The sequence below is a fragment of the Zootoca vivipara genome, chromosome 6 (assembly GCF_963506605.1).
Source record: "Zootoca vivipara chromosome 6, rZooViv1.1, whole genome shotgun sequence".
Taxonomy (NCBI): domain Eukaryota; kingdom Metazoa; phylum Chordata; class Lepidosauria; order Squamata; family Lacertidae; genus Zootoca; species Zootoca vivipara.
In genome coordinates, this window is record NC_083281.1 from 486,518 (window position 1) to 505,732 (window position 19,215).

Genomic DNA, 19,215 nt, shown 5'->3' on the forward strand with positions numbered 1-19,215 from the left:
CATACCCCTAAATGTTTTGTGAATCATTTGTACTTTTGTCCATTTGCTGTATTTATCACACACACACACCCGATTTGAACTATAAAATGGTGATTTTATAGAGTCAAAATGAGAGTACCCCTAGAAAAAAAGAACTAGATGATAGATAGATAGATAGATAGATAGATAGATAGATAGATAGATAGATGATGGACATACTAGAAGTAATTTTATTTTATTTTATAAAATGGTGATTTTCTCAAGTCAAAATTAGAGTACCCCTAAAAAATGTTTAGGGGAAAAAAAGCACTGAAGACGGTTATTAAAGCGGAGAATTGTGAAATGTCTGTGATGGGAGGGGGGAATGGGATCGGGGTGGTGTGGGAGCTACCGCAAGCAGGATTTGAACACAAGACCCTCTCCCCTTCAGTAAATTCCAGACACTGAGATTCAGGAGCACGTCTGCCTCTGAAAGCAGAGCCACTGGCACCATTGATGGTTTTTGCCTGATTCACTTTTAAAGCCTTCTAGGCTGGCAACCGTTAGGACACGGCGATATATTGATATATCATCCCAAACTGGTTTGAAGCCGATATAAGTTGCCCGTTTATAAAATGTGGTTTTTTGGTGGTGGTGGGGGAAGCTTTGGGTTCTCAATTTTATTTTTATTATGTATTTTGTGGTTTTATATCTTGATTTTATTCCGTGAACCGCCTTGAGACCCCCGGGTTATAAGGCGGCATATAAATGCAATAAATCATCATCATCATTTTTGACCTGGCAATATAGCGTGAAACACTTTTGCCGAGTTCTGTTTTTAACTATCGGTCGCTACGACGAATCTACCCGGGGAAAAGCAGGAAGTGTCCTGGGAAAAGAGGACCAATGGCAAGCCTATTATCATATTCTGTTAGAAGAATCCTAAGGCCTCAAATATAAAATGAATGTTCATAGGTGTGCTAGGTGAGCACGCATACATCCTATGCCCTTTTAAAATGTGGTTTTTGGGAGGGGGGCTATTGGGTTGTTTTTCTATCTATTATGTATTTTGTGATTTTATATCTTGATTTTATTCCGTGAACCGCCCTGAGACCCTCAGGTATAGGGTGGTATATAAATTCTAATGATGATGATGATGATAGAATCATAGAATCATAGATTTGGAAGAGACCACGAGGGCCATCCAGTCCAACCCCCTGCCAAGGAGGAAACACCATCAAAGCATTCTTGACATATGCCTGTCAAGCCTCTGCTTAAAGACCTCCAAAGAAGGAGACTCCACCACACTCCTTGGCAGCAAATCCCACTGCCGAACAGCTCTTACTGTCAGGAAGTTCTTCCTAATGTTGAGGTGGAATCTTCTTTCTTGAAGTTTGAATCCATTGCTCCGTGTCCGCTTCTCTGGAGCAGCAGAAAACAACCTTTCTCCCTCCTCTATATGACATCCTTGTATATATTTGAACATGGCTATCATATCACCCCTTAACCTTCTCTTCTCCAGGCTAAACATACCCAGCTCCCTAAGCCGTTCCTCATAAGGCATCGTTTCCAGGCCTTTGACCATTTTGGTTGCCCTCTTCTGGACACGTTCCAGCTTGTCAGTATCCTTCTTGAACTGTGGTGCCCAGAACTGGACACAGTACTCCAAGTGAGGTCTGACCAGAGCAGAATACAGTGGTACTTTACTTCCCTAGATCTAGATGCTATACTCCTATTGATGCAGCCCAGAATTGCATTGGCTTTTTTAGCTGCTGCTTTTTTATGATGATGACATGAACCCAAGTAAAATGATATAATACGTTACACCCATATATACACTGTAAAATAATATACAGCAAAATAAAACAAATATATATATACACTGTAAAATAAAATAAAATGACATAATATAATATAATTAACATATGTAGCACATATACACTGTAATATAAAATAAGGGAATAATGTAATGTAATATAACACACAAATTTACACACTGCATGAAATGAGACAATTCTCATTTTTGAAATCCTTCCTACCCGGGAAAGCCAAAGGAAACGAAACTGGCCAATCAGCGGCTGCGGCGCCTCGCCCGCCTCCCTCCCTGCCACCGGAAGTCCGCCCGGGCCCGCTCTGCCCCCGCCCCTTCCGCTCCCTCCCGCTCTCGGTCTCCCCTGCCTCCGGCGTCGCGCGGCGTTGGCGTCACACCTCGCGCGCGGCGTCGGCTTCCAAGATGGCGGCCTCCATGTCGGCGGCGTCTCCGCTGCGCCTGCTGTGGCGGGGCCGGGCCCGTCTGTGCCCGAGGCGGACTCCGGCTGCTTCCCGAGCCTGGGCGGCGGCGGCGGGGTCCGGACGGGCTTGGCTTCCCCCGGCGGCGGCGGTGGCGGCTCCTCGTCCTCCTCCCCCTCCCCCCCAGCGGCTGCTGTGCTTCGTGCGAGGCCCCGGAGACGGTTCTCCTTCCTCCTCCTCCTCGGACGGCGGCCTGGAAGACGGAGAAGGAGGCGGCGAAGGCGGAGGCGGAGGGGGCGGCCTCCCCGGGGATGGCGGGCCGGGGACGGCCCTGGCTCCCCTCATGGTCCCCGAGAGGGTCCCGCACGTGCCGCTCATCGCCGTCTCCAGGAACCCCGTCTTCCCCCGCTTCATCAAGATCCTCGAGGTAGCACGGAAACCCACCTCGCCCTCCCGGTCTAGAGCAGGGCTTCCCAACCTTTTGGGGGCTCTTAGAATAATTTTAAGGTCTTAGATATATCGGTCAAGCGGTTTCGGATATAGCTGGAGACCCACAGACAGACACATTTTTATTTATATAGATGTATGTGCTTGCCTTGTACATTTATGAACATTTTATTCTATATTTGAGACCTTAGGATTCCTATAAGGGGAGGCAAGGGTGCAAACAAACAATATTATTTTATTATTCTTACTATAGTTATTATTGTAATTGTTATATTGTTAGTTACAGGTAGGTAGCTGTGTTGTTCTGAGTCGAAGCAAAATAAAAAAATTACTTCAGTAGCACCTTAAAGACCAACTAAGTTTTTATTTTGGTATGAGCTTTCGTACGAAAAGGTGCTACTGAAGTAATTTTTTAATTTTTTTATATTGTTGTTGTTCCTGCCCTGGTGTGGGAGAGGGGAGGGGAGGCCTCATCCTGATGTGGGGCATCGTGTGTGTGTGTGTGTGTGTGTGTGTGTGTGTGTAAACACACAACACACACACAAAAAACCCACAATCCCTGGAATTTTAGGATGTGACTCATAAACCGGCCGTCTGCTGGATTTCACACCGTTTCATCATCTCCTTTGCCGCTCATTTCAAGAAAATCGAAGCACAGCTCCTTTGGTTCGAACTATCAGCTGTTGTTTCCCTGTGGTTCCAGCTGAATGGCTTTTTGGATCCTTACCAACTCTGCAATGCGATGCCGCAATTTGCTTGCAGTGGCAACGCTTTCAGCCTTGGTGTTGTCCAAAACTCAAGATTAGACACACTGCCCTTTGAATTGCTTTTCCCCTTGAGAGGCCCAGAGCTCACCAAGGCCGCCTTTTCAAGGATTTGTTTGGGAGACAGACTGCGGGGAGAGAGAGAGATTGGGGGCTGTTCTTGTTTGGGCAGAAACCACAGTTCAGCATCTCTTGTTTCCTTGAACTGTGGTGGATGTGACAACATTTATATATGCTGGTAAGGAAGGGCAGAATTGAGAGAGAGGGCTGAATGTTCCTCAAGGGCCTTGTACGACCTTCTGGCAACCAATGTTCATCTGATTTCTACTCAAAATACAAGGAGCAAACCTTAATTCTAGTCAGGGTGGATAAAAATCAATGTTTTTAAATAAATAAATCAGTTTTTTATTTATTTAAATCAGATTTTTAAAATTTAAATTGGATTTTTAAACAACAACAACAACAACAATTTATTATTTATACCCCGCCCATCTGGCTGGGTTTCCACAGCCACTCTGGGCGGCTTCCAACAAAATATTAAAATACAATGGCCTGTTAAACATTAAAAGCTTCCCTAATGCTTTGGGAGGAAAAAACTTTCTAAAGATAGTTTTCTGTTTAAGTTGCATTATAGTCCAGAGGCTTTTATCAGGAAATAAGGATTTGTTTTAAGTTTTTCATGTGTGCTAAAATTCAGTCTAAAGTGGGGTTGTTGGGTTTTTTTAAAAAAATTGTGAAATCACATTGTGACCCATTGCGATGGCTTATAGCTTTTAGCAATAAAGATTTCATTCATTCATTGGGGCTGACTCCCTAGCAAATGGGCTTCGGTCCAAGAAAAGCTGCAACTTGGAGGTCCATGCTCCCCTCTTTGCCAGACTCTTTCTCTCCTAGGCTTGCCTTAATTGACTGTGACTGCAAGGTTGTTTTAAACTTTTCTTAGTGTTGCATTTTAATTGATGTAACCTGCTCCAGAACCTTAGGGTGAAGGGTGGGTAATTCATTAACAACAACAACAACAACGACAAATTAACCTTTTAGGTGAAAAACAAGAAGCTGGTTGAGTTGCTGCGAAGGAAAGTCAGCCTTGCCCAACCATACGCTGGCGTCTTCCTCAAAAAGGACGACAGGTAAGCCCAGAGATTTCACCCCAGTCGTTCCTGGGGTCCCACTCGAGGAATGCCACCCATATATTGTGCTCCAAAGGCCAAGTGCAGTTTTAAATCTCTCCCCCCCCCCATTTAATGTTCCGCCTTAAGGGGATGAGGTCTGCAGCTCAGTAGCAGATCACTTGCTTTGCATGCAGAAAGTCTGTCCTGTGGGGGCATCTCTGGGGCTGGGAAAGACCCCTGAGCCTGAAACCCTGGAGAGCCATTGTTGCCCCCCCCCCCGGCAAAAAAATAAATTTCTCTCTGCCTGCCATTCTGCTTTCACTCCGTCTCCAGCAATGAGTCGGACGTGGTGGAGAACCTGGACGAGATCTACCAGACGGGAACGTTTGTACAGATTCACGAGATGCAGGACCTTGGCGACCGGTTGAGGATGATTGTTATGGGGCACCGGAGGTAAAGCCCCCCCCCCTGCAGGCCTCCCATCTCCTTCCTCATTGGCCTCCCCTCTGGTGAAGGGGAGGGTCGGGGAAAGAAGTGGCAAATGAGAAAGATGCAGACTGGATGACGAGCGCTTGCAATTGGGGAAGAATAGCTGCGCTTCATTCTGCCCCTCCTCCTCCTCCTCTTCTTCTTTGGCGATCCCTCATAGCCAAGTAAGATTGTCTTCCATAAACATGGTTTTCACAGTGAGTCCGTAAGTGACTGTAGAGGCCAATTCTGGATCCACACGTCCTTCCACAGTGGGAACATAAGTTTCCAGGCGGGAGTTGATCCCGGTGAGGGTTTGCCAAGCATGCCTCCCTCTTAGCATGTTCCGGTTAGCACTCCGGTTTGCAAACATTCTTTGGAACCCGAACGTCCAACGCAGCTTCCGATTGGCTGCAGGAGCTTCCTGCAGCCAATTGGAAGCCGTGTCTTGGTTTCTGATAATTTTGGAAGTCCAACGGACTACTGGGATGGATTCAGTTCGACTTCCAAGGTACGACTGTAGTAATTTATCTCCTTGCCATCTGGTGGAAGGGCTTTCCACAGGACAGGCACCACCACCGAAAAGGCCCTCTGCCTGGTTCCCTGTAACCTCGCTTCTCACAGGGAGGGAACCGCCAGAAGGCCCTCTGGGCTAGACGATAGGGGTGGAGATGCTCATTCAGGCATACAGGGCTTTAAAAGTCAGCACCAGCACTTTGAATTGTGCTCAGAAACATGCCTGGAGACACCGTGTGTGTGTGTGTGTGTGTGTGTGTGTGTGAGAGAGAGAGAGCGAGAGAATGCGGATCCCTTTACTAAGCCCATCTCCCCGCCCTCTGGGCCTTCAGGATTCGGATCAACAAACAGCTGGAGGTGGATCCCGAAGAGGCGGCTGAGGAGAGCAAGTCAAAGACCCGCCGGAAGCAGAAGCGGTCCAAGAGGGAGGCAGGCGAGCCTGTGGGGGACGTGGTGCTGGAGCCCCTCGAAGCGCCCCCAGGCGAGGTCCTCATGGTGGAAGTGGACAATGTGGCCCACGAGGAATTCCAGGTCACGGAAGAGGTCAAGGTGAGTGAGCTGGCTGAAAGTCGCCCCTTCGGTGCCCCTTGGGAGTCTGCAAAGGGAATGTTGCCCTTCCTGGACAGGTGCCGAGAGGGGCCAGGGCATTCCAGTGAGTGGAAATGGAGGTTCGTTCCTGGAGGGGGGTGTCCCTCTCCCTTCCCACCCTCCAACCGCCCCTACCGCTGTCTTCCTTCGCAGGCCCTGACGGCCGAAATCGTCAAGACCATCCGAGACATCATCGCGCTGAACCCGCTGTACAGGTGAGTTTGAAGAAGGCTTTCGCGCCACCCTCTTTGCCCCCCGGCCCTGCCTCCCCCAGGAAGTGGCCGTACAGGCAGTGTGGCCCTTGGGGGCTCTGCCCTTCCCTTGAGCCCCCGTTGGGGAGCTGCCTTGGGAACCCAATGGCAAACTAAATAGCAAGCTTCTCCCTTGGAACCATTTTCAACTGTTTTTATATGTTGAACAGTCTGTAAACGTTCAAATTCCTAAGGAATTGTTTTTTGCATTTTTCTTGCTGGAACCATCTTACTTCTTTCAGAACTCTGTATTTATTTTTTACCGTTGCCACACGCCCTGGGACATAGGGTGGGTGAGGGATTTAGGAACTGAACAAAGGAGTTCATAACATATTGGGAGTTTTGTTAGGCAAACAAAACTCCTCTATCCTCTATCAAACAAAACTTCCAATTACCTGGCCCGCCTTAGCAGGGCAATACGCAGCTTCTGAAGTGTACAGGAGTCCCAAGTCTAGCATGGAGTGTACATTGGGACTTTGGTTCTCAAATTTAATCCATTCTGGAAGTCCTTTCCAAAACCAAAGTGATATTTGGAGCTTTTCTTTTTGCTATTTTTCTTTTGCATTTTTGTTTGTGTGGCTTTTTCATTTCCCCCCCCTGTGACTTATTCTTCATTTTATGGGACTGACTTGTGACTGTGGCTTGTGACTTTGTTTTTGTGACTTTGTTTTTGTGACTGTGTGGAACCCAGTTCAGCTACTAGTTGATTGATTGTGTGACTTTTATCCGGAAATGGATAAAAGTCCCCCATCCAAACAATGACTGTCATCAGTGTACGTAAGAAAAAATAATAATTTCTATCCTCTACAATGCTGCCTTATTTATTTTATAGTACAGTACATTGATTCTTGCTTTTTTATGGATCAATGGTCTCGTTAGAGAGTAAAATTCATGTTCAATTCCTGTCTTAGGGCTTGCTTTTAAAAGTCTGGAATGGATTAATCCGTTTTGCATTACAGCCTATGGGAAAGAAGCGTGTCTTGGTTTTGGAACGCTTTGGAACGGATTAAGTTTGAGAACCATGGTACCACTGTAAAGTTATTTTAAACATTTTTTTCCTATTCATTATATATCATTTCCCGGAATTCCTTTATCATTTTGCAATTCCACCACATATGACCAAAGGTTCCCTCATACTAAACACCTCAGTCGAGCCCAGAAGCTGCGCATGCATGGAAAACTTCCCCCCAGTGTTGTTTCTGGGACTGAAGGACTCTTCCGTGACAATAAGTGGGAGAGAGGCAGCCCCTCCCTTCTGACTTGCCGTTTTGTCCCGCCCTTGCAGGGAGTCCGTGCTTCAGATGATGCAGGCAGGGCAGAGAGTTGTCGACAACCCCATCTACCTGAGTGACATGGGGGCTGCGCTGACGGGGGCCGAGTCCCACGAGCTGCAGGACATCCTAGAAGAGACCAATGTAAGTGGGGAGGGACAATCTGCTGGGGGGCCCAGGCGGATCTCTCTAGATCAGCCATCCACAGGTAGGTCGCCTGGGTTTTCCAGGTCAATCGTGGGGTCTAAAGAAGTGATCGCCTGGGTGCCCCCGTTCAATCGTGCCCCACCCTGCCCATCGCACCCCCGCACTATGTCCCATCACTGCTGTGAAAGCCTGTATTTTCTGCAGCGGCGGGCTGTTGGGAGAGCGATTTTAAGCATCCCCCCCCCCAAAGAAGCTGAACAACTCTTGCCACTCTCTGCAACAGAAGCTTAACAATTCTGGTCAATGTCCCCCCCCCCCCCAAAGCCCAGCAACTCTGGCAATGACAATGGGTAGATCACTGCCAGTTTTATTATACTGGGAGTAGATCGCAGTCTCTAGAGAGCTGGACGTGCCTGGTCTAGATGAACTGGCCGGGTGCTAAGGGCCTCGACTGACCACCTTTCCTCGGTGGAACTCCCTGCCACTAGAGATTCAGCGGGCCAACTTTTAAGTGCCTCCTGGAAGCTTTCCTATCCTGCCAGGCATGTTGCAGGCAGCGAAGAAGACATCCTTCGACAATGGTTAATTGATTTCTCTTTTTAACCTCTCTTTTTTAAAAAAGCTGTTTTTTTGGGTGTTTGTTGCTGAAAACCGCTTTGGTACTCCCCACCCCCCACCCCTTAATATTTTCCCAGGCAGGTCTTTGGAAACTTATATGCAGACGATGCTGGCCTTGTGGGCTGCTGTTTTAATTCCTGGGTCCAGATGTGCAGCACTATCGTTTTGCAAAAAATAATTTCATATAAAACAGAGGACTGCTATAACAAGGATCCGAATGTGCTTGTGATTCATTCCAGCTATTGTTTTTTTTTAACTAGTAACAACGTCATTTTATAGTGATGTGTTTAAAATGTCAGATGCCTCCTTGAACCTTGGGAGAAAGGCGGGCTAGAAATATACAAATCAAGAATAATCCTTGGCGCCGTGGAGCCTTCTTGGACATAACTCTCCTTCCCCTGAACCCCAAGGCTCTCCGACCCCCCGAAAAGACACATGGGAATCTCTTTCCTTTCCTCCTAGATTCCCAAGCGCCTCTACAAAGCCCTCTCTCTGCTGAAGAAAGAGTATGAACTCAGCAAACTCCAGCAACGTCTTGGGCGGGAGGTGAGCAGAAGGTCTCCTTGGAGGTATTATGGGGCAGAACGAGGTTCCCAACAGAACATTAAAAACACGATAAAAGCTCAAACATTAAAAACTTCCCTAAACAGGGCTGCCTTCAGGTGTCTTCTAAGAGTCAGGTACCAGTAGTTGTTCATTTTCTTGACATCTGATGGGAGGGCGTTCCACAGGGCGGGCGCCACCACCGAGAAGGCCCTCTGCCTGGTTCCCTATAACCTCACTTCTCTCGGGGAGGGAACCGCCAGAAGGCCCTCAGGAGATGGACCCCGGTCCAGGGTGGAGACACTCCTTCAGGTCTACTGGGCCGTTGAGGGCTTTCAAGGTCAGCACCCAGACTTTGAATTGTGCTTGGAAACGTCCTGGGAGCCAATGCAGGTCTTTCAGGACTCGGGTTACATAGTCTCGGTGGCCGCTCCCAGTCCCCAGTCTAGCTGCCGCATTATGGATTAGTTCAGGTTCCAAGTCACCTTCCATGGTAGCCCCACAGAGAGCGCATGGCAGCAGCCCAAGCGGGAGATAACCAGAGCATGCACCACTGGCCAGACAGTCTGTGGGCAGGGAGGGTCTCATCCTGCGTCCCAGATGGAGCTGGGGGACAGCCGCCCTAGACATAGAATGGACCTGTGCCTCCATGACAGCCGGGAATCCAAAATGACCCCCAGGCCGCGCAGCTGGTCCTTCAGGGGCACAGTTGCCCCATTCAGGACACCCGCCAAAGCCCTCTCCGCTCTCCCATGTCTCCCTGCCGGCAGGTGGAGGAGAAGATCAAACAGACGCACCGCAAGTACCTTTTGCACGAGCAGCTGAAGATCATCAAAAAGGAGCTGGGCTTGGAGAAGGAGGACAAGGATGCCATTGAGGAGAAGTTCCGCGAGCGGCTGAAGGACCTTGTGGTCCCCAAGCACGTCATGGAGGTCATCGACGAGGAGCTGAACAAGCTCGGGTTGCTGGACAACCACTCGTCCGAGTTCAGGTGAGTCGGGCGGGGGCAGGGCGGGGGTTCAAGCTGGAACCCAGCGGCATCCTTAGGGGAGGAGGGGCTTCCTGTCCTGACGCGGCCGCCTCTCCCCTCCAGCGTCACGCGGAATTACCTGGACTGGTTGACCTCCATCCCATGGGGCAAGTGCAGCGAGGAGAACCTGGAGCTGGCGAGGGCCCAGGAGGTCCTGGAAGAGGATCATTACGGCATGGAGGACGTCAAAAAAAGGGTTCTGGTAAGGACAAACGGGCGGTCGGGGGGTCTCTGCGCCTCCGAGGCGGGGTGGGGCGGAAACACAGGCCATGTTTTCCCCAAGCGCTGAACCGCGGTTAGGTATGAACCATGGTTTGCTCCTTTCCTTTCTATTAAGAGCAATGGAGAGAAGATAGGTACTGTATTTTTTTATTCTTATTTATTGAATTTATTTACCGCCCTGTAAACCGCGGTTACGTATCAACCATGGTTTGCTCCCTTCCTTTCGTCTTTAAGAGCAATGGGCAGAAGGCATGTAGAAACTCACAACTCATGAACAAATGGGGTATTAGCGTATTATTATTATTATTATTATTATTATTATTATTATTATTATTATTATTATTATATTATACTACCCTATGCGCTGTGGGTTAAAGCACAGAGCCTAGGGCTTGCCAATCAGAAGGTCGGCAGTTCAAATCCCCGTGACGGGGTGAGCTCCTGTTGCTCGGTCCCAGCTCCTGCCAACCTAGCAGTTCGAAAGCACCTCAAAGTGCAAGTAGATAAATAGGTACCGCTCCAGCGGGAAGGTAAACGGTGTTTCTGTGTGGTTTGAATGTTTAAAATATTTATGCAGTATATCACAAGTTTAATGGTTTAGTAGCTGGAAAATTGGGTAACGGGATCTGGAATGTAAAGATGATTTGGTTCATTTAAAGAACCAGAAGAGGGGGTGGAGGGAAGTCCAGGGATTTTTTTGGGGGGGGGGATGTTTTCTTTTGGTTTTTTTTTTAATGTTAATGAGAAATGTGGGGGATAATTTGGTATTGATAGAATATGGCATATATTGGATTTTTTTAATAACTGAAAACTAATAAGAAGTATTTAACAAGAAAAAGAAATAAGCTCGTTTTCTTTGCTGCCCAGGAATTCATTGCCGTCAGCCAGCTGCGAGGCTCCACTCAGGGCAAGATCCTCTGCTTCTTTGGCCCCCCCGGCGTGGGCAAGACCAGCATCGCCCGCTCTATCGCCCGGGCCTTGAACCGCGAGTATTTCCGCTTCAGCGTAGGAGGGATGACGGACGTGGCTGAGATCAAGGGGCACAGGTGGGGCGGCCATTGTTCGCAGCCACTTTAGTTGGGGGTTGGCTTAGAGGATGCCCTGGGGCTCCCGGGTTCCAACTCCTCTGCGGTCCTTTGCTTCTCGTGCAGGCGGACGTACGTGGGGGCCATGCCAGGGAAGATCATCCAGTGCCTGAAGAAGACCAAGACGGAGAACCCCCTCATTCTGATCGACGAGGTGACGGGGTCTTGGGGGCATCTCCTCTGGGCTCTTGGGCTATTGATTGACTGATTGATTGATTTGTCAGGAGGTTTTTAATGAATGATTTTTTCGTGTATCTTTGATTGTTTGTTGGAAGCTGCCCAGAGTGGCTGGGGAAACCAGATGTGCGGGGAATAAATAATAATTATAATTATAATTATTTGTATGCCGCCCCCATCGTTCAGCCCGGACACCGGGGTCCCTCTCCCAAGGGCCTTCTGGCGGTCCCCCCCCCCCCCCGCGAGGTTACAGAGAACCAGGCAGAGGGCCTTCTCGGTGGTGGCACCCGCCCTGTGGAACGCCCTCCCATCTGACTTTTCTTAGAAGACGTCTGAAGACAGCCCTGTATTGGGAAGTTTTTAACGTGTGATGTTTTATTGTGTTTTTCATATTCTGTTGGGAGCTGCCCAGAGTGGCTGGGGAAACCCAGCCAGATGGGCGGAGTATAAGTAATAAATTATTATTATTATTATTATTATTATTATTATTATTATTATTATTATTATTTATTAAGATGGGCAGGGTATAAGTAAGAAATTATTATTATTATCTCCTCTGGGCTCTTACTAATTGATTTGTGTTCCGCCCTTAATCTGTGGGCAGCTCACAACATAACGTAACCCAAGTTGCGTAATGGAAACAAGAACAACAGCGGGGGTGGGGTGGGGGGAGGACCAAAACACAATAACCCCCCCTCCCCACCAACACATTTTAAAGGGTATATATATAGGGTGTTAATCAGCTCAAGACCTGGTTGAAAGGGAACAGTTTTGCCTAGTGTAATGAAGGCGTCAGGCAAGCCTCCCTGGGGGGAGTGTTCCACCAACGCGAAGCCACCACAAAAAAGGCCCCGCTCCTGCGTTGCCGCCCTTGGGGGGGGGCCCTGCTCCTCCCTGGCGCTGACGCGGCTCCTGTGCTTCAGGTGGACAAGATTGGCAGGGGCTACCAAGGGGACCCGTCCTCTGCGCTCCTCGAGCTGCTGGACCCCGAGCAGAATGCAAACTTCCTGGACCACTACCTGGACGTCCCGGTTGACCTCTCCAAGGTACGTTCCCTCCTCTCTCTCTCGAGGCTGGGCTCCCTGGACCCTTGGGGTGGGGTGGGGTGTGTGTGTTTGGATGGGCCCCCCAGTGGCCAGCAGGGTCAGTGGTTAGTGGGGAGGGAATCCGGGGTCAAGAGACTCCTTGGGGGTTACTGGGAGGCTGGAGAACATCTGTGGTGATGGGTGTTGAGATGGAACAATCATATTTCTATATGCCGCTTTTTGTCTTTTAAAAACATTTTACCCAATTTCCAGGAATTCCACATGCAATTCCAGTACATTTTTTTTTAAAAAAAATCCTTTCAATTGCCAATCCCCTCCGTTTGTCACAGCCCGCCTCCCCTCGTTTAACGTCAAAATCGTAACACCATCGTCTCCAAATCTTCCTGCTCGAATCCTGCTCACAGATGCTTCATGTTGTTGTATTTCTTCAAATAATCTGAATAATTTCGTCAGAAATAAAAGAGAGAGAAAATCGTCATTAGATTTTCTTATTTTGGCTGCCAGAGTTGACATAGTCTGTAATTTTGGTTATCCATTCTTCTCTAGTGAGAACTTCTTTCTTTTTCCATTTCTGGAATACACACATAAGCAACTTAACCATTTTGGGGGGGAAATTCTGTCCCTGTAATCCCTAGCAGAAAAGTTTTTTCTTTTTTCTTTTTTGGTGGGCTCACCTTTTTGTAATCTGTTCCTATATCGTTTCCCTGAACACCCTTCCTTTTTACACAACTCCTATCTGTGCCCCTTTCCATGCACATGAATCGCAAAGCGGAGGACTGAGCGCCACTTCTCTGTGCCCACCAGGCCAGAGCGGCTCTGGGTCTGGCTTTGCGGGTCTGCCAAGGTGCCCAGGCCTAAGCACGCTCTCCGCCTTGTGTGCTCCCACCCCAGGTGCTCTTCATTTGCACGGCCAACGTGACGGAGACCATCCCGGAGCCCCTGCGCGACAGGATGGAGATGATCAACATTTCGGGGTATGTGGCGCAGGAGAAGCTGGCCATCGCGGAGGTGAGACCCTGAAAGCCCCAGCCAAGCAGCAGGGGGATTTGAACCCCTGCTTAAAATGAATGAGCCCGGCTCTGGCGGAAAGGCAGTTTCATCTGCAATGGGTTTACGGAGAACGAGGAGCGAAATGTCCATTTTTAGCGGGCGCCAGGCTTAAGTCCGCCGCTAGGTTTAGCTTTTTGCGAGACAAAAGAGGGCAGGAGGTGAGCGGCTTCTAAGGATTGGGCTTCTCTAGAGAATGATAGAATTGGGAGGGACTCCCAGGGCCCATGTAGTCCAACCCCCTGCAATGCAGGAATCTCAACTCGGGGTGGGGGGTGGGGTGGAACAGCCCCAGAGTCTGAACATTCAGCACAACTCACTCTGGGATTGAGGGAAAATGAGGTTTCAATGAGGACTAGAACCCCGGGCACTGTTTATATGATTGGGCGTTCCTTTATGACATATACCATACTTTTCTGTGCATAAGCAGGGTTATTTTTTGGATAAATCAATGTCAAAAATTTGTGGTCGTCCTATCCATGGCTAATGCAGAGTGGGGACGGGGGATTCGTCATCTTATACACGGGAGGTGGGGTGTTATACACGAAAAATACGGTATGTTATATACGGTTTTGTGTCATTCGTGGGGGGGCCTGATCTCACTTCTCTTTCCCTCCCCCAGAAATACCTGGTCCCCCAGGCCCGGGTCCTTTGTGGTCTGGATGAGGCCAAGACCAGCATCACCCAAGACGTCCTGACCGTCCTCATTAAGCAATACTGCCGGGAGAGCGGGGTGAGGAACCTGCAGAAGCAAGTGGAGAAGGTGAGAGAGAGGACCTTTTTGTTGTTGTGGAGGGGGGGGGGAACTGAGGCATTGTGTCCTCCCTCACCTTCCCACCCCCCAAAATAAGGGCTCCAACCCCCATCCCATTTGCTTGCTCAGGTGCTGCGGAAATCTGCGTACAAGATTGTCAGCGGGGAGGCGGAAAAGGTGGAGGTGACCCCCGAAAATCTCCAGGATTTTGTGGGGAGGCCCATCTTCACAGTGGACCGGATGTACGACGTGACCCCCACTGGGGTGGTGATGGGGCTGGCCTGGACCGCCATGGGTGAGACTCAGAAGCTCCTTTTCTTTCTCTCTCTCTTTCTCCCTCTCTGGATAAGAATTTTTATTAGTTTTCAAGTACAATACAGTGGTACCTCGGTTTATGAACACAATTGGTTCCGGAAGCCTGTTCATAAACTGAAGCGTTCATAAACTGAAGCGAACTTTCCCATTGAAAATAATGGAAAGTGGATTAATCCGTTCCAGACAGGTCCGCGGAGTACTCAACCTGAAGCGTACTACCCCGGAGCATGGGTGTAATTGGTTCCGGAAGCCTGTTCATAAACTGAAGCGTTCATAAACTGAAGCAAACTTTCCCATTGAGAGTAATGGAAAGTGAATTAATCCGTTCCAGATGGGTCTGCGGCGTTCGTAAACCAAAAATTCGTAAACCGAGGTGTTCATAAACCGAGGTTCCACTGTAATCCAATTATAGCCCCATTGTGTCACAATTACAATACAGTTCCCAATACAGTGGTACCTTGGTTCTCAAACGCCGAAAACCCGGAAGTCTGTTCCAAAACCAAGGTGTGCCTTTCCCATAGAAAGTCATGCAAAGTCACAAAAACAAATGAACCAAAAATGCCTCCAAAGCAAAATGAATAGCAAAAACAAAAGTGCCAAACTCATGGGTAGGCAGACTAAGGCCCGGGGGCCGGATCTGGTCCAATTGCCTTCTAAATCCAGCCCGCGGATGCTCTGGGAATCAGCTTGTTTTTACATGAGTAGAATGTGCCCTTTTATTTAAAATGCATCTCTGGGTTATTTGTGGGGCATAGGAATTCGTTCACCCCCCCCCAAAAAAAAATATAGTCCGGCCCCCACAAGGTCTGAGGGGTGGTGGACCCGGAAATCGTTTGACTTCTTAAATGTTTGGAAACCAAGGCGCAGCTTCTGATTGGCACAGGCTCCCTGGAAACAATGGCCGACAGCCGCATTTGGCTTCTGGAAAACGGTTGGAAACCCTAACACTTGCTTCCGGGTTTTTGGCGTTTGGGAACCAATGTATGTCTGGCCCCCTTTCCCCCTCCCAGGCGGCTCCACCTTGTTTGTTGAGACCTCCCTCCGCCGCCCCAAGGACCGAGAGAGCAAGGAGGGCTCCCTGGAGGTCACAGGGCAGCTGGGCGACGTCATGAAGGAGAGCGCCAAGATCGCCTACACCTTCGCCCGGGCCTTCCTGATGCAGAGGGATCCTAGCAACGACTTCCTGGTGACGTCTCACCTCCACCTGCACGTCCCGGAGGTAAGAACGAGGCTGGACGTGGCACTGGGCAAGGTTCTCTCTTCCTCCTTCTCCCACCGCAAACAGTCATTAAGCTTTCCAGTCCTCACCAAGCACTTTTGCTGGTGGAGCTGAGGGTTTTTTTTTACCCTCTCAAGCTTTTGAGTTAGGCCCGTAGGAAACGATAGAGCCATAATGGGTTTGCTCCGAGTGAAGCTTAATAATAATAATAAGAAGAAGAATAAGAAGAAGAATTTATTATTTATACCCTGCCCATCTGCCTGGGTTTCCCCAGCCACAAGAATTTAAAAATACAATACAGGCGAAACTCGGAGAATTAGAATATTGTTGAAAAGTGCATTTGTTTTGTTTCAGTAAGGCAACTTAAAAGGTGAAACCAATATATGAGACAAATGCATGACATGCAAAGCAAGATATGTCAAGCCTTTATTTGTTGCCATTGTAATTATTTGTCATTAGGCGGGTCAATTATAAATGGAATGTCATTAATGAAATGTAATAGCGATGTTTATTTTTGTATTAGTGTATTAGTGTAACTATTTGTTTTATTACTGTTGAATTTCCAAAAGAAAGCATTTGTAAAAATTAAGAGGGGGGGAAAGTTGCATTACTGAAATAAATGCACTTTTCGACGATATCCTAATTTTCCGAGTTTCACCTGTATAAAGCTGCCCTTCAGATGTCTTCTAAAAGTCAGATAGTTGTTTATTTCCTTGACATCTGATGGGCGGGCACCACCACCGAGAAGGCCCTCTGCTTGGTTCCCTGTAAGCTCACTTCTCGCAGGGAGGGAACCGCCAGAAGGCCCTCGGAGCTGGACCTCGGTGTTTGGACTGAACAATGGGGGTGGAGACGCACCTTCAGGTACAGTGGTACCTCTACTTGCGAATTTAATGCGTTCCAAACGCACATTTGTAAGTAGAAAAAAATTGTAAGTCGAATCCCATAGGAATGCATTGGGAGAAAAAATTCTCAAGTAGAAAAAATCCTATCTAAACCGCATCCAAGATGGCGGGCGGAGCTCCATTCGTAAGTAGAAACATTTGTAAGTAGAGGTACCACTGTATACTGGACCTTTGAGGCCGTTTAGGGCTTGAAATGTCAGCACCAACCCTTTGAATTGTGCTTGGAAACATCCTGGGAGCCAATGTAGATCTTTCAAGACCAGTGTTATGTGGTCTCAGCGGCCGCTCCCAGTCTCCAGTCTAGCTGCCGCATTCTGGATTAGTTGCAGTTTCCAGGTCACCTTCAAAGGGAGCCCCGTGGAGAGCGCATGGCAGTGGTCCAAGTGGGAGATAACTCTTAGTTTGAAAGCAGCAAGATTCCCCCACCCTCTCTGTCATTATTCTTATTGGGTGGGTGTGCAGGGTCTGGTCTCTGATCTGCGCAGACTAAGCCTTGCCTCTCCCTCTCTCTGTGCGTAGGGAGCCACCCCGAAGGACGGGCCCAGCGCCGGGTGCACGATCGTGACGGCCTTGCTGTCCCTGGCGTTGGGGCAGCCCGCACGGCAGAACGTGGCCATGACCGGGGAGGTGTCTCTGACGGGCAAGATCCTTCCCGTTGGAGGGATCAAGGAGAAGACCATTGCGGTAAGTCAGGCAGCAGAAATGCTTCCTTCCTCCTGTGGCCGCAGCAGGGCTTCCAGGCAGGGATTGGGGGTGGATCCTGTTCGTTCTCCATTCTGCGTATCTGTAGCATCTGTCTATTAGGCTACCATTTCTTATCCCAAAGAATGGCAGCGTTGGGAAGGGATCCCGAGGGTTATCCAGCCCACCCCCTGGAATGCAGGAATCTTTTTGCCCAATACGGGGCTCGAACCCACAGCCCCGAGATTAAGAGTCTCAAGCTCTACCGAATGAGCTATCACTGGACAGGAACCAACAATATTTCCGATGCCTTTTTAAAATGTGGGGTTTTTTCGGGGGGGGGGGAGCTATTGGGTTGTTTTATTTTTATTAGGTATTTTGTGGTTTTATATCTTGATTTTATTCTGTGAACCACCCGGAGACCCCCTGGTATAAGGCGGTAGGTAAATTCAATAAATGATGATGAGTTGGCTCCTGCCCTGCCCCATTTTGCAGATTAAAACGTGTGTTTTAATTTGGTTTTTAGCTTGCTGTCAATTTTGATTATTTTTCAGCGTGTTTAGTTACATAACTCTTTTTAATTTTTAAACTGATTTCCTTGATTTTATTCTTTTGCAAACCGCTGAGGTTTCGGGTTGTTGCCCTTTCCTACAAGCAAGCGGTGTAAAAAAAAGAAAGAAAGTGAAATAGCAGAGCGCTTGATCCACGTGAACTGTCTCTGTCTCAACCCCCTCCTAGGCCAAGCGAGCCGGCGTCTCCTGCTTGATCCTGCCTCTGGAGAACAAGAAGGACTATTGCGACCTTGCGGACTTCATCACGGAAGGACTGGAAGTGCATTTCGTCGAGCACTACAAGGAGATCTTTGACATTGTTTTCCCAAAGCGCGATTCCCAGGAAGGAGAATGAGCACCTGGGCTCTAGCTGCCTTTGTTCCTCCTCACGCCGCCGTGGCCGAGCTCCGGCCCCGGGTCCAGGTCCAAGAGATGGGCTGAGCAGAGTGGGCCACCCTCCAATTATGCCTCTGTTTCCACCTGATGTGCTACACACCAAATGATGTGAATTATGAACTAATTAAAAAGCCTTTCAGTGAAATTTCCGATGCAAAGGGAAGTCTTGTGGAATGTGTTGGAACGTCTCCGTCTTGGCAAAGGGCAGCGTAAGGCATGTTTTGTTCGAGCGAAGCCAATCCCACCCTGTTCTACTCGTAAGAGGGTATCCGCAATGATCTTGCAAACATGGGAGCGGTAGACGCAAGTGGGGTAGTTGCTGCGGACGTTTGCACGATCCTCGCCAGTTAAAGGAATTGCACATCGCGCGAAGAAAGCAGCTAGAGGGAAGTTGGGAGGATAAGGCTATGCAGCGGAATCTCGGTTGTGGAACGTAATCTGTTTTGCCAGCTGGCAAAATCCATTGGAGAAATGTGCCTCGGAAGCAGCCCCAACTTCCGAAAATGGTTTGCAAACAGAACCAAACTGTTCAGCGTCCGAAGTGTTCGACAACCGAGGTCCCAACGTATAAAGGTTTCTGGGAGTCGCAAGTGAGCCAGAGTTGCTGCTGCAATTTTCCTTTGGGGGGTGTCCGGCCTCTCAAAGACAACCCCCTTTGCCCCGATTCATCAGACCCACTTTCCTGTCACGCCCACCTGGCTTTCTTGTGGCTGGCATGGCCAGTTTTGAAGCAGGCGCCCCCCTCCCCCCGCTTCTCTCCTGAGGTGGATGCAACCTCCCCACGTTGCACGGGTCAGGGTGACACAGCCTAGGGCAGGTATCCCCAAACTGCGGCCCTCCAGATGCTTTGGCCTACAACTCCCATGATCCCTAGC

At 48.9% G+C, this 19,215-nt stretch overlaps 1 protein-coding gene across 1 annotated transcript; it reads left to right on the forward strand.

The window, feature by feature from the left end:
- The first annotated feature begins 2,183 nt into the window (after window positions 1-2,183).
- Window positions 2,184-18,503, forward strand: LONP1 (lon peptidase 1, mitochondrial). Its single transcript, XM_035116991.2, has 18 exons — window positions 2,184-2,614; window positions 4,440-4,528; window positions 4,844-4,963; window positions 5,827-6,043; window positions 6,236-6,297; window positions 7,619-7,748; window positions 8,832-8,915; window positions 9,683-9,903; window positions 10,006-10,144; window positions 11,032-11,210; window positions 11,316-11,403; window positions 12,350-12,472; window positions 13,364-13,480; window positions 14,142-14,282; window positions 14,403-14,568; window positions 15,599-15,807; window positions 17,232-17,396; window positions 18,132-18,503. Exons 1-18 carry the CDS (start codon window positions 2,192-2,194, stop codon window positions 18,297-18,299), a joined length of 2,841 nt encoding a protein of 946 aa, XP_034972882.2. The 5' UTR covers window positions 2,184-2,191; the 3' UTR covers window positions 18,300-18,503.
- The last annotated feature ends 712 nt before the right edge of the window (window positions 18,504-19,215 follow it).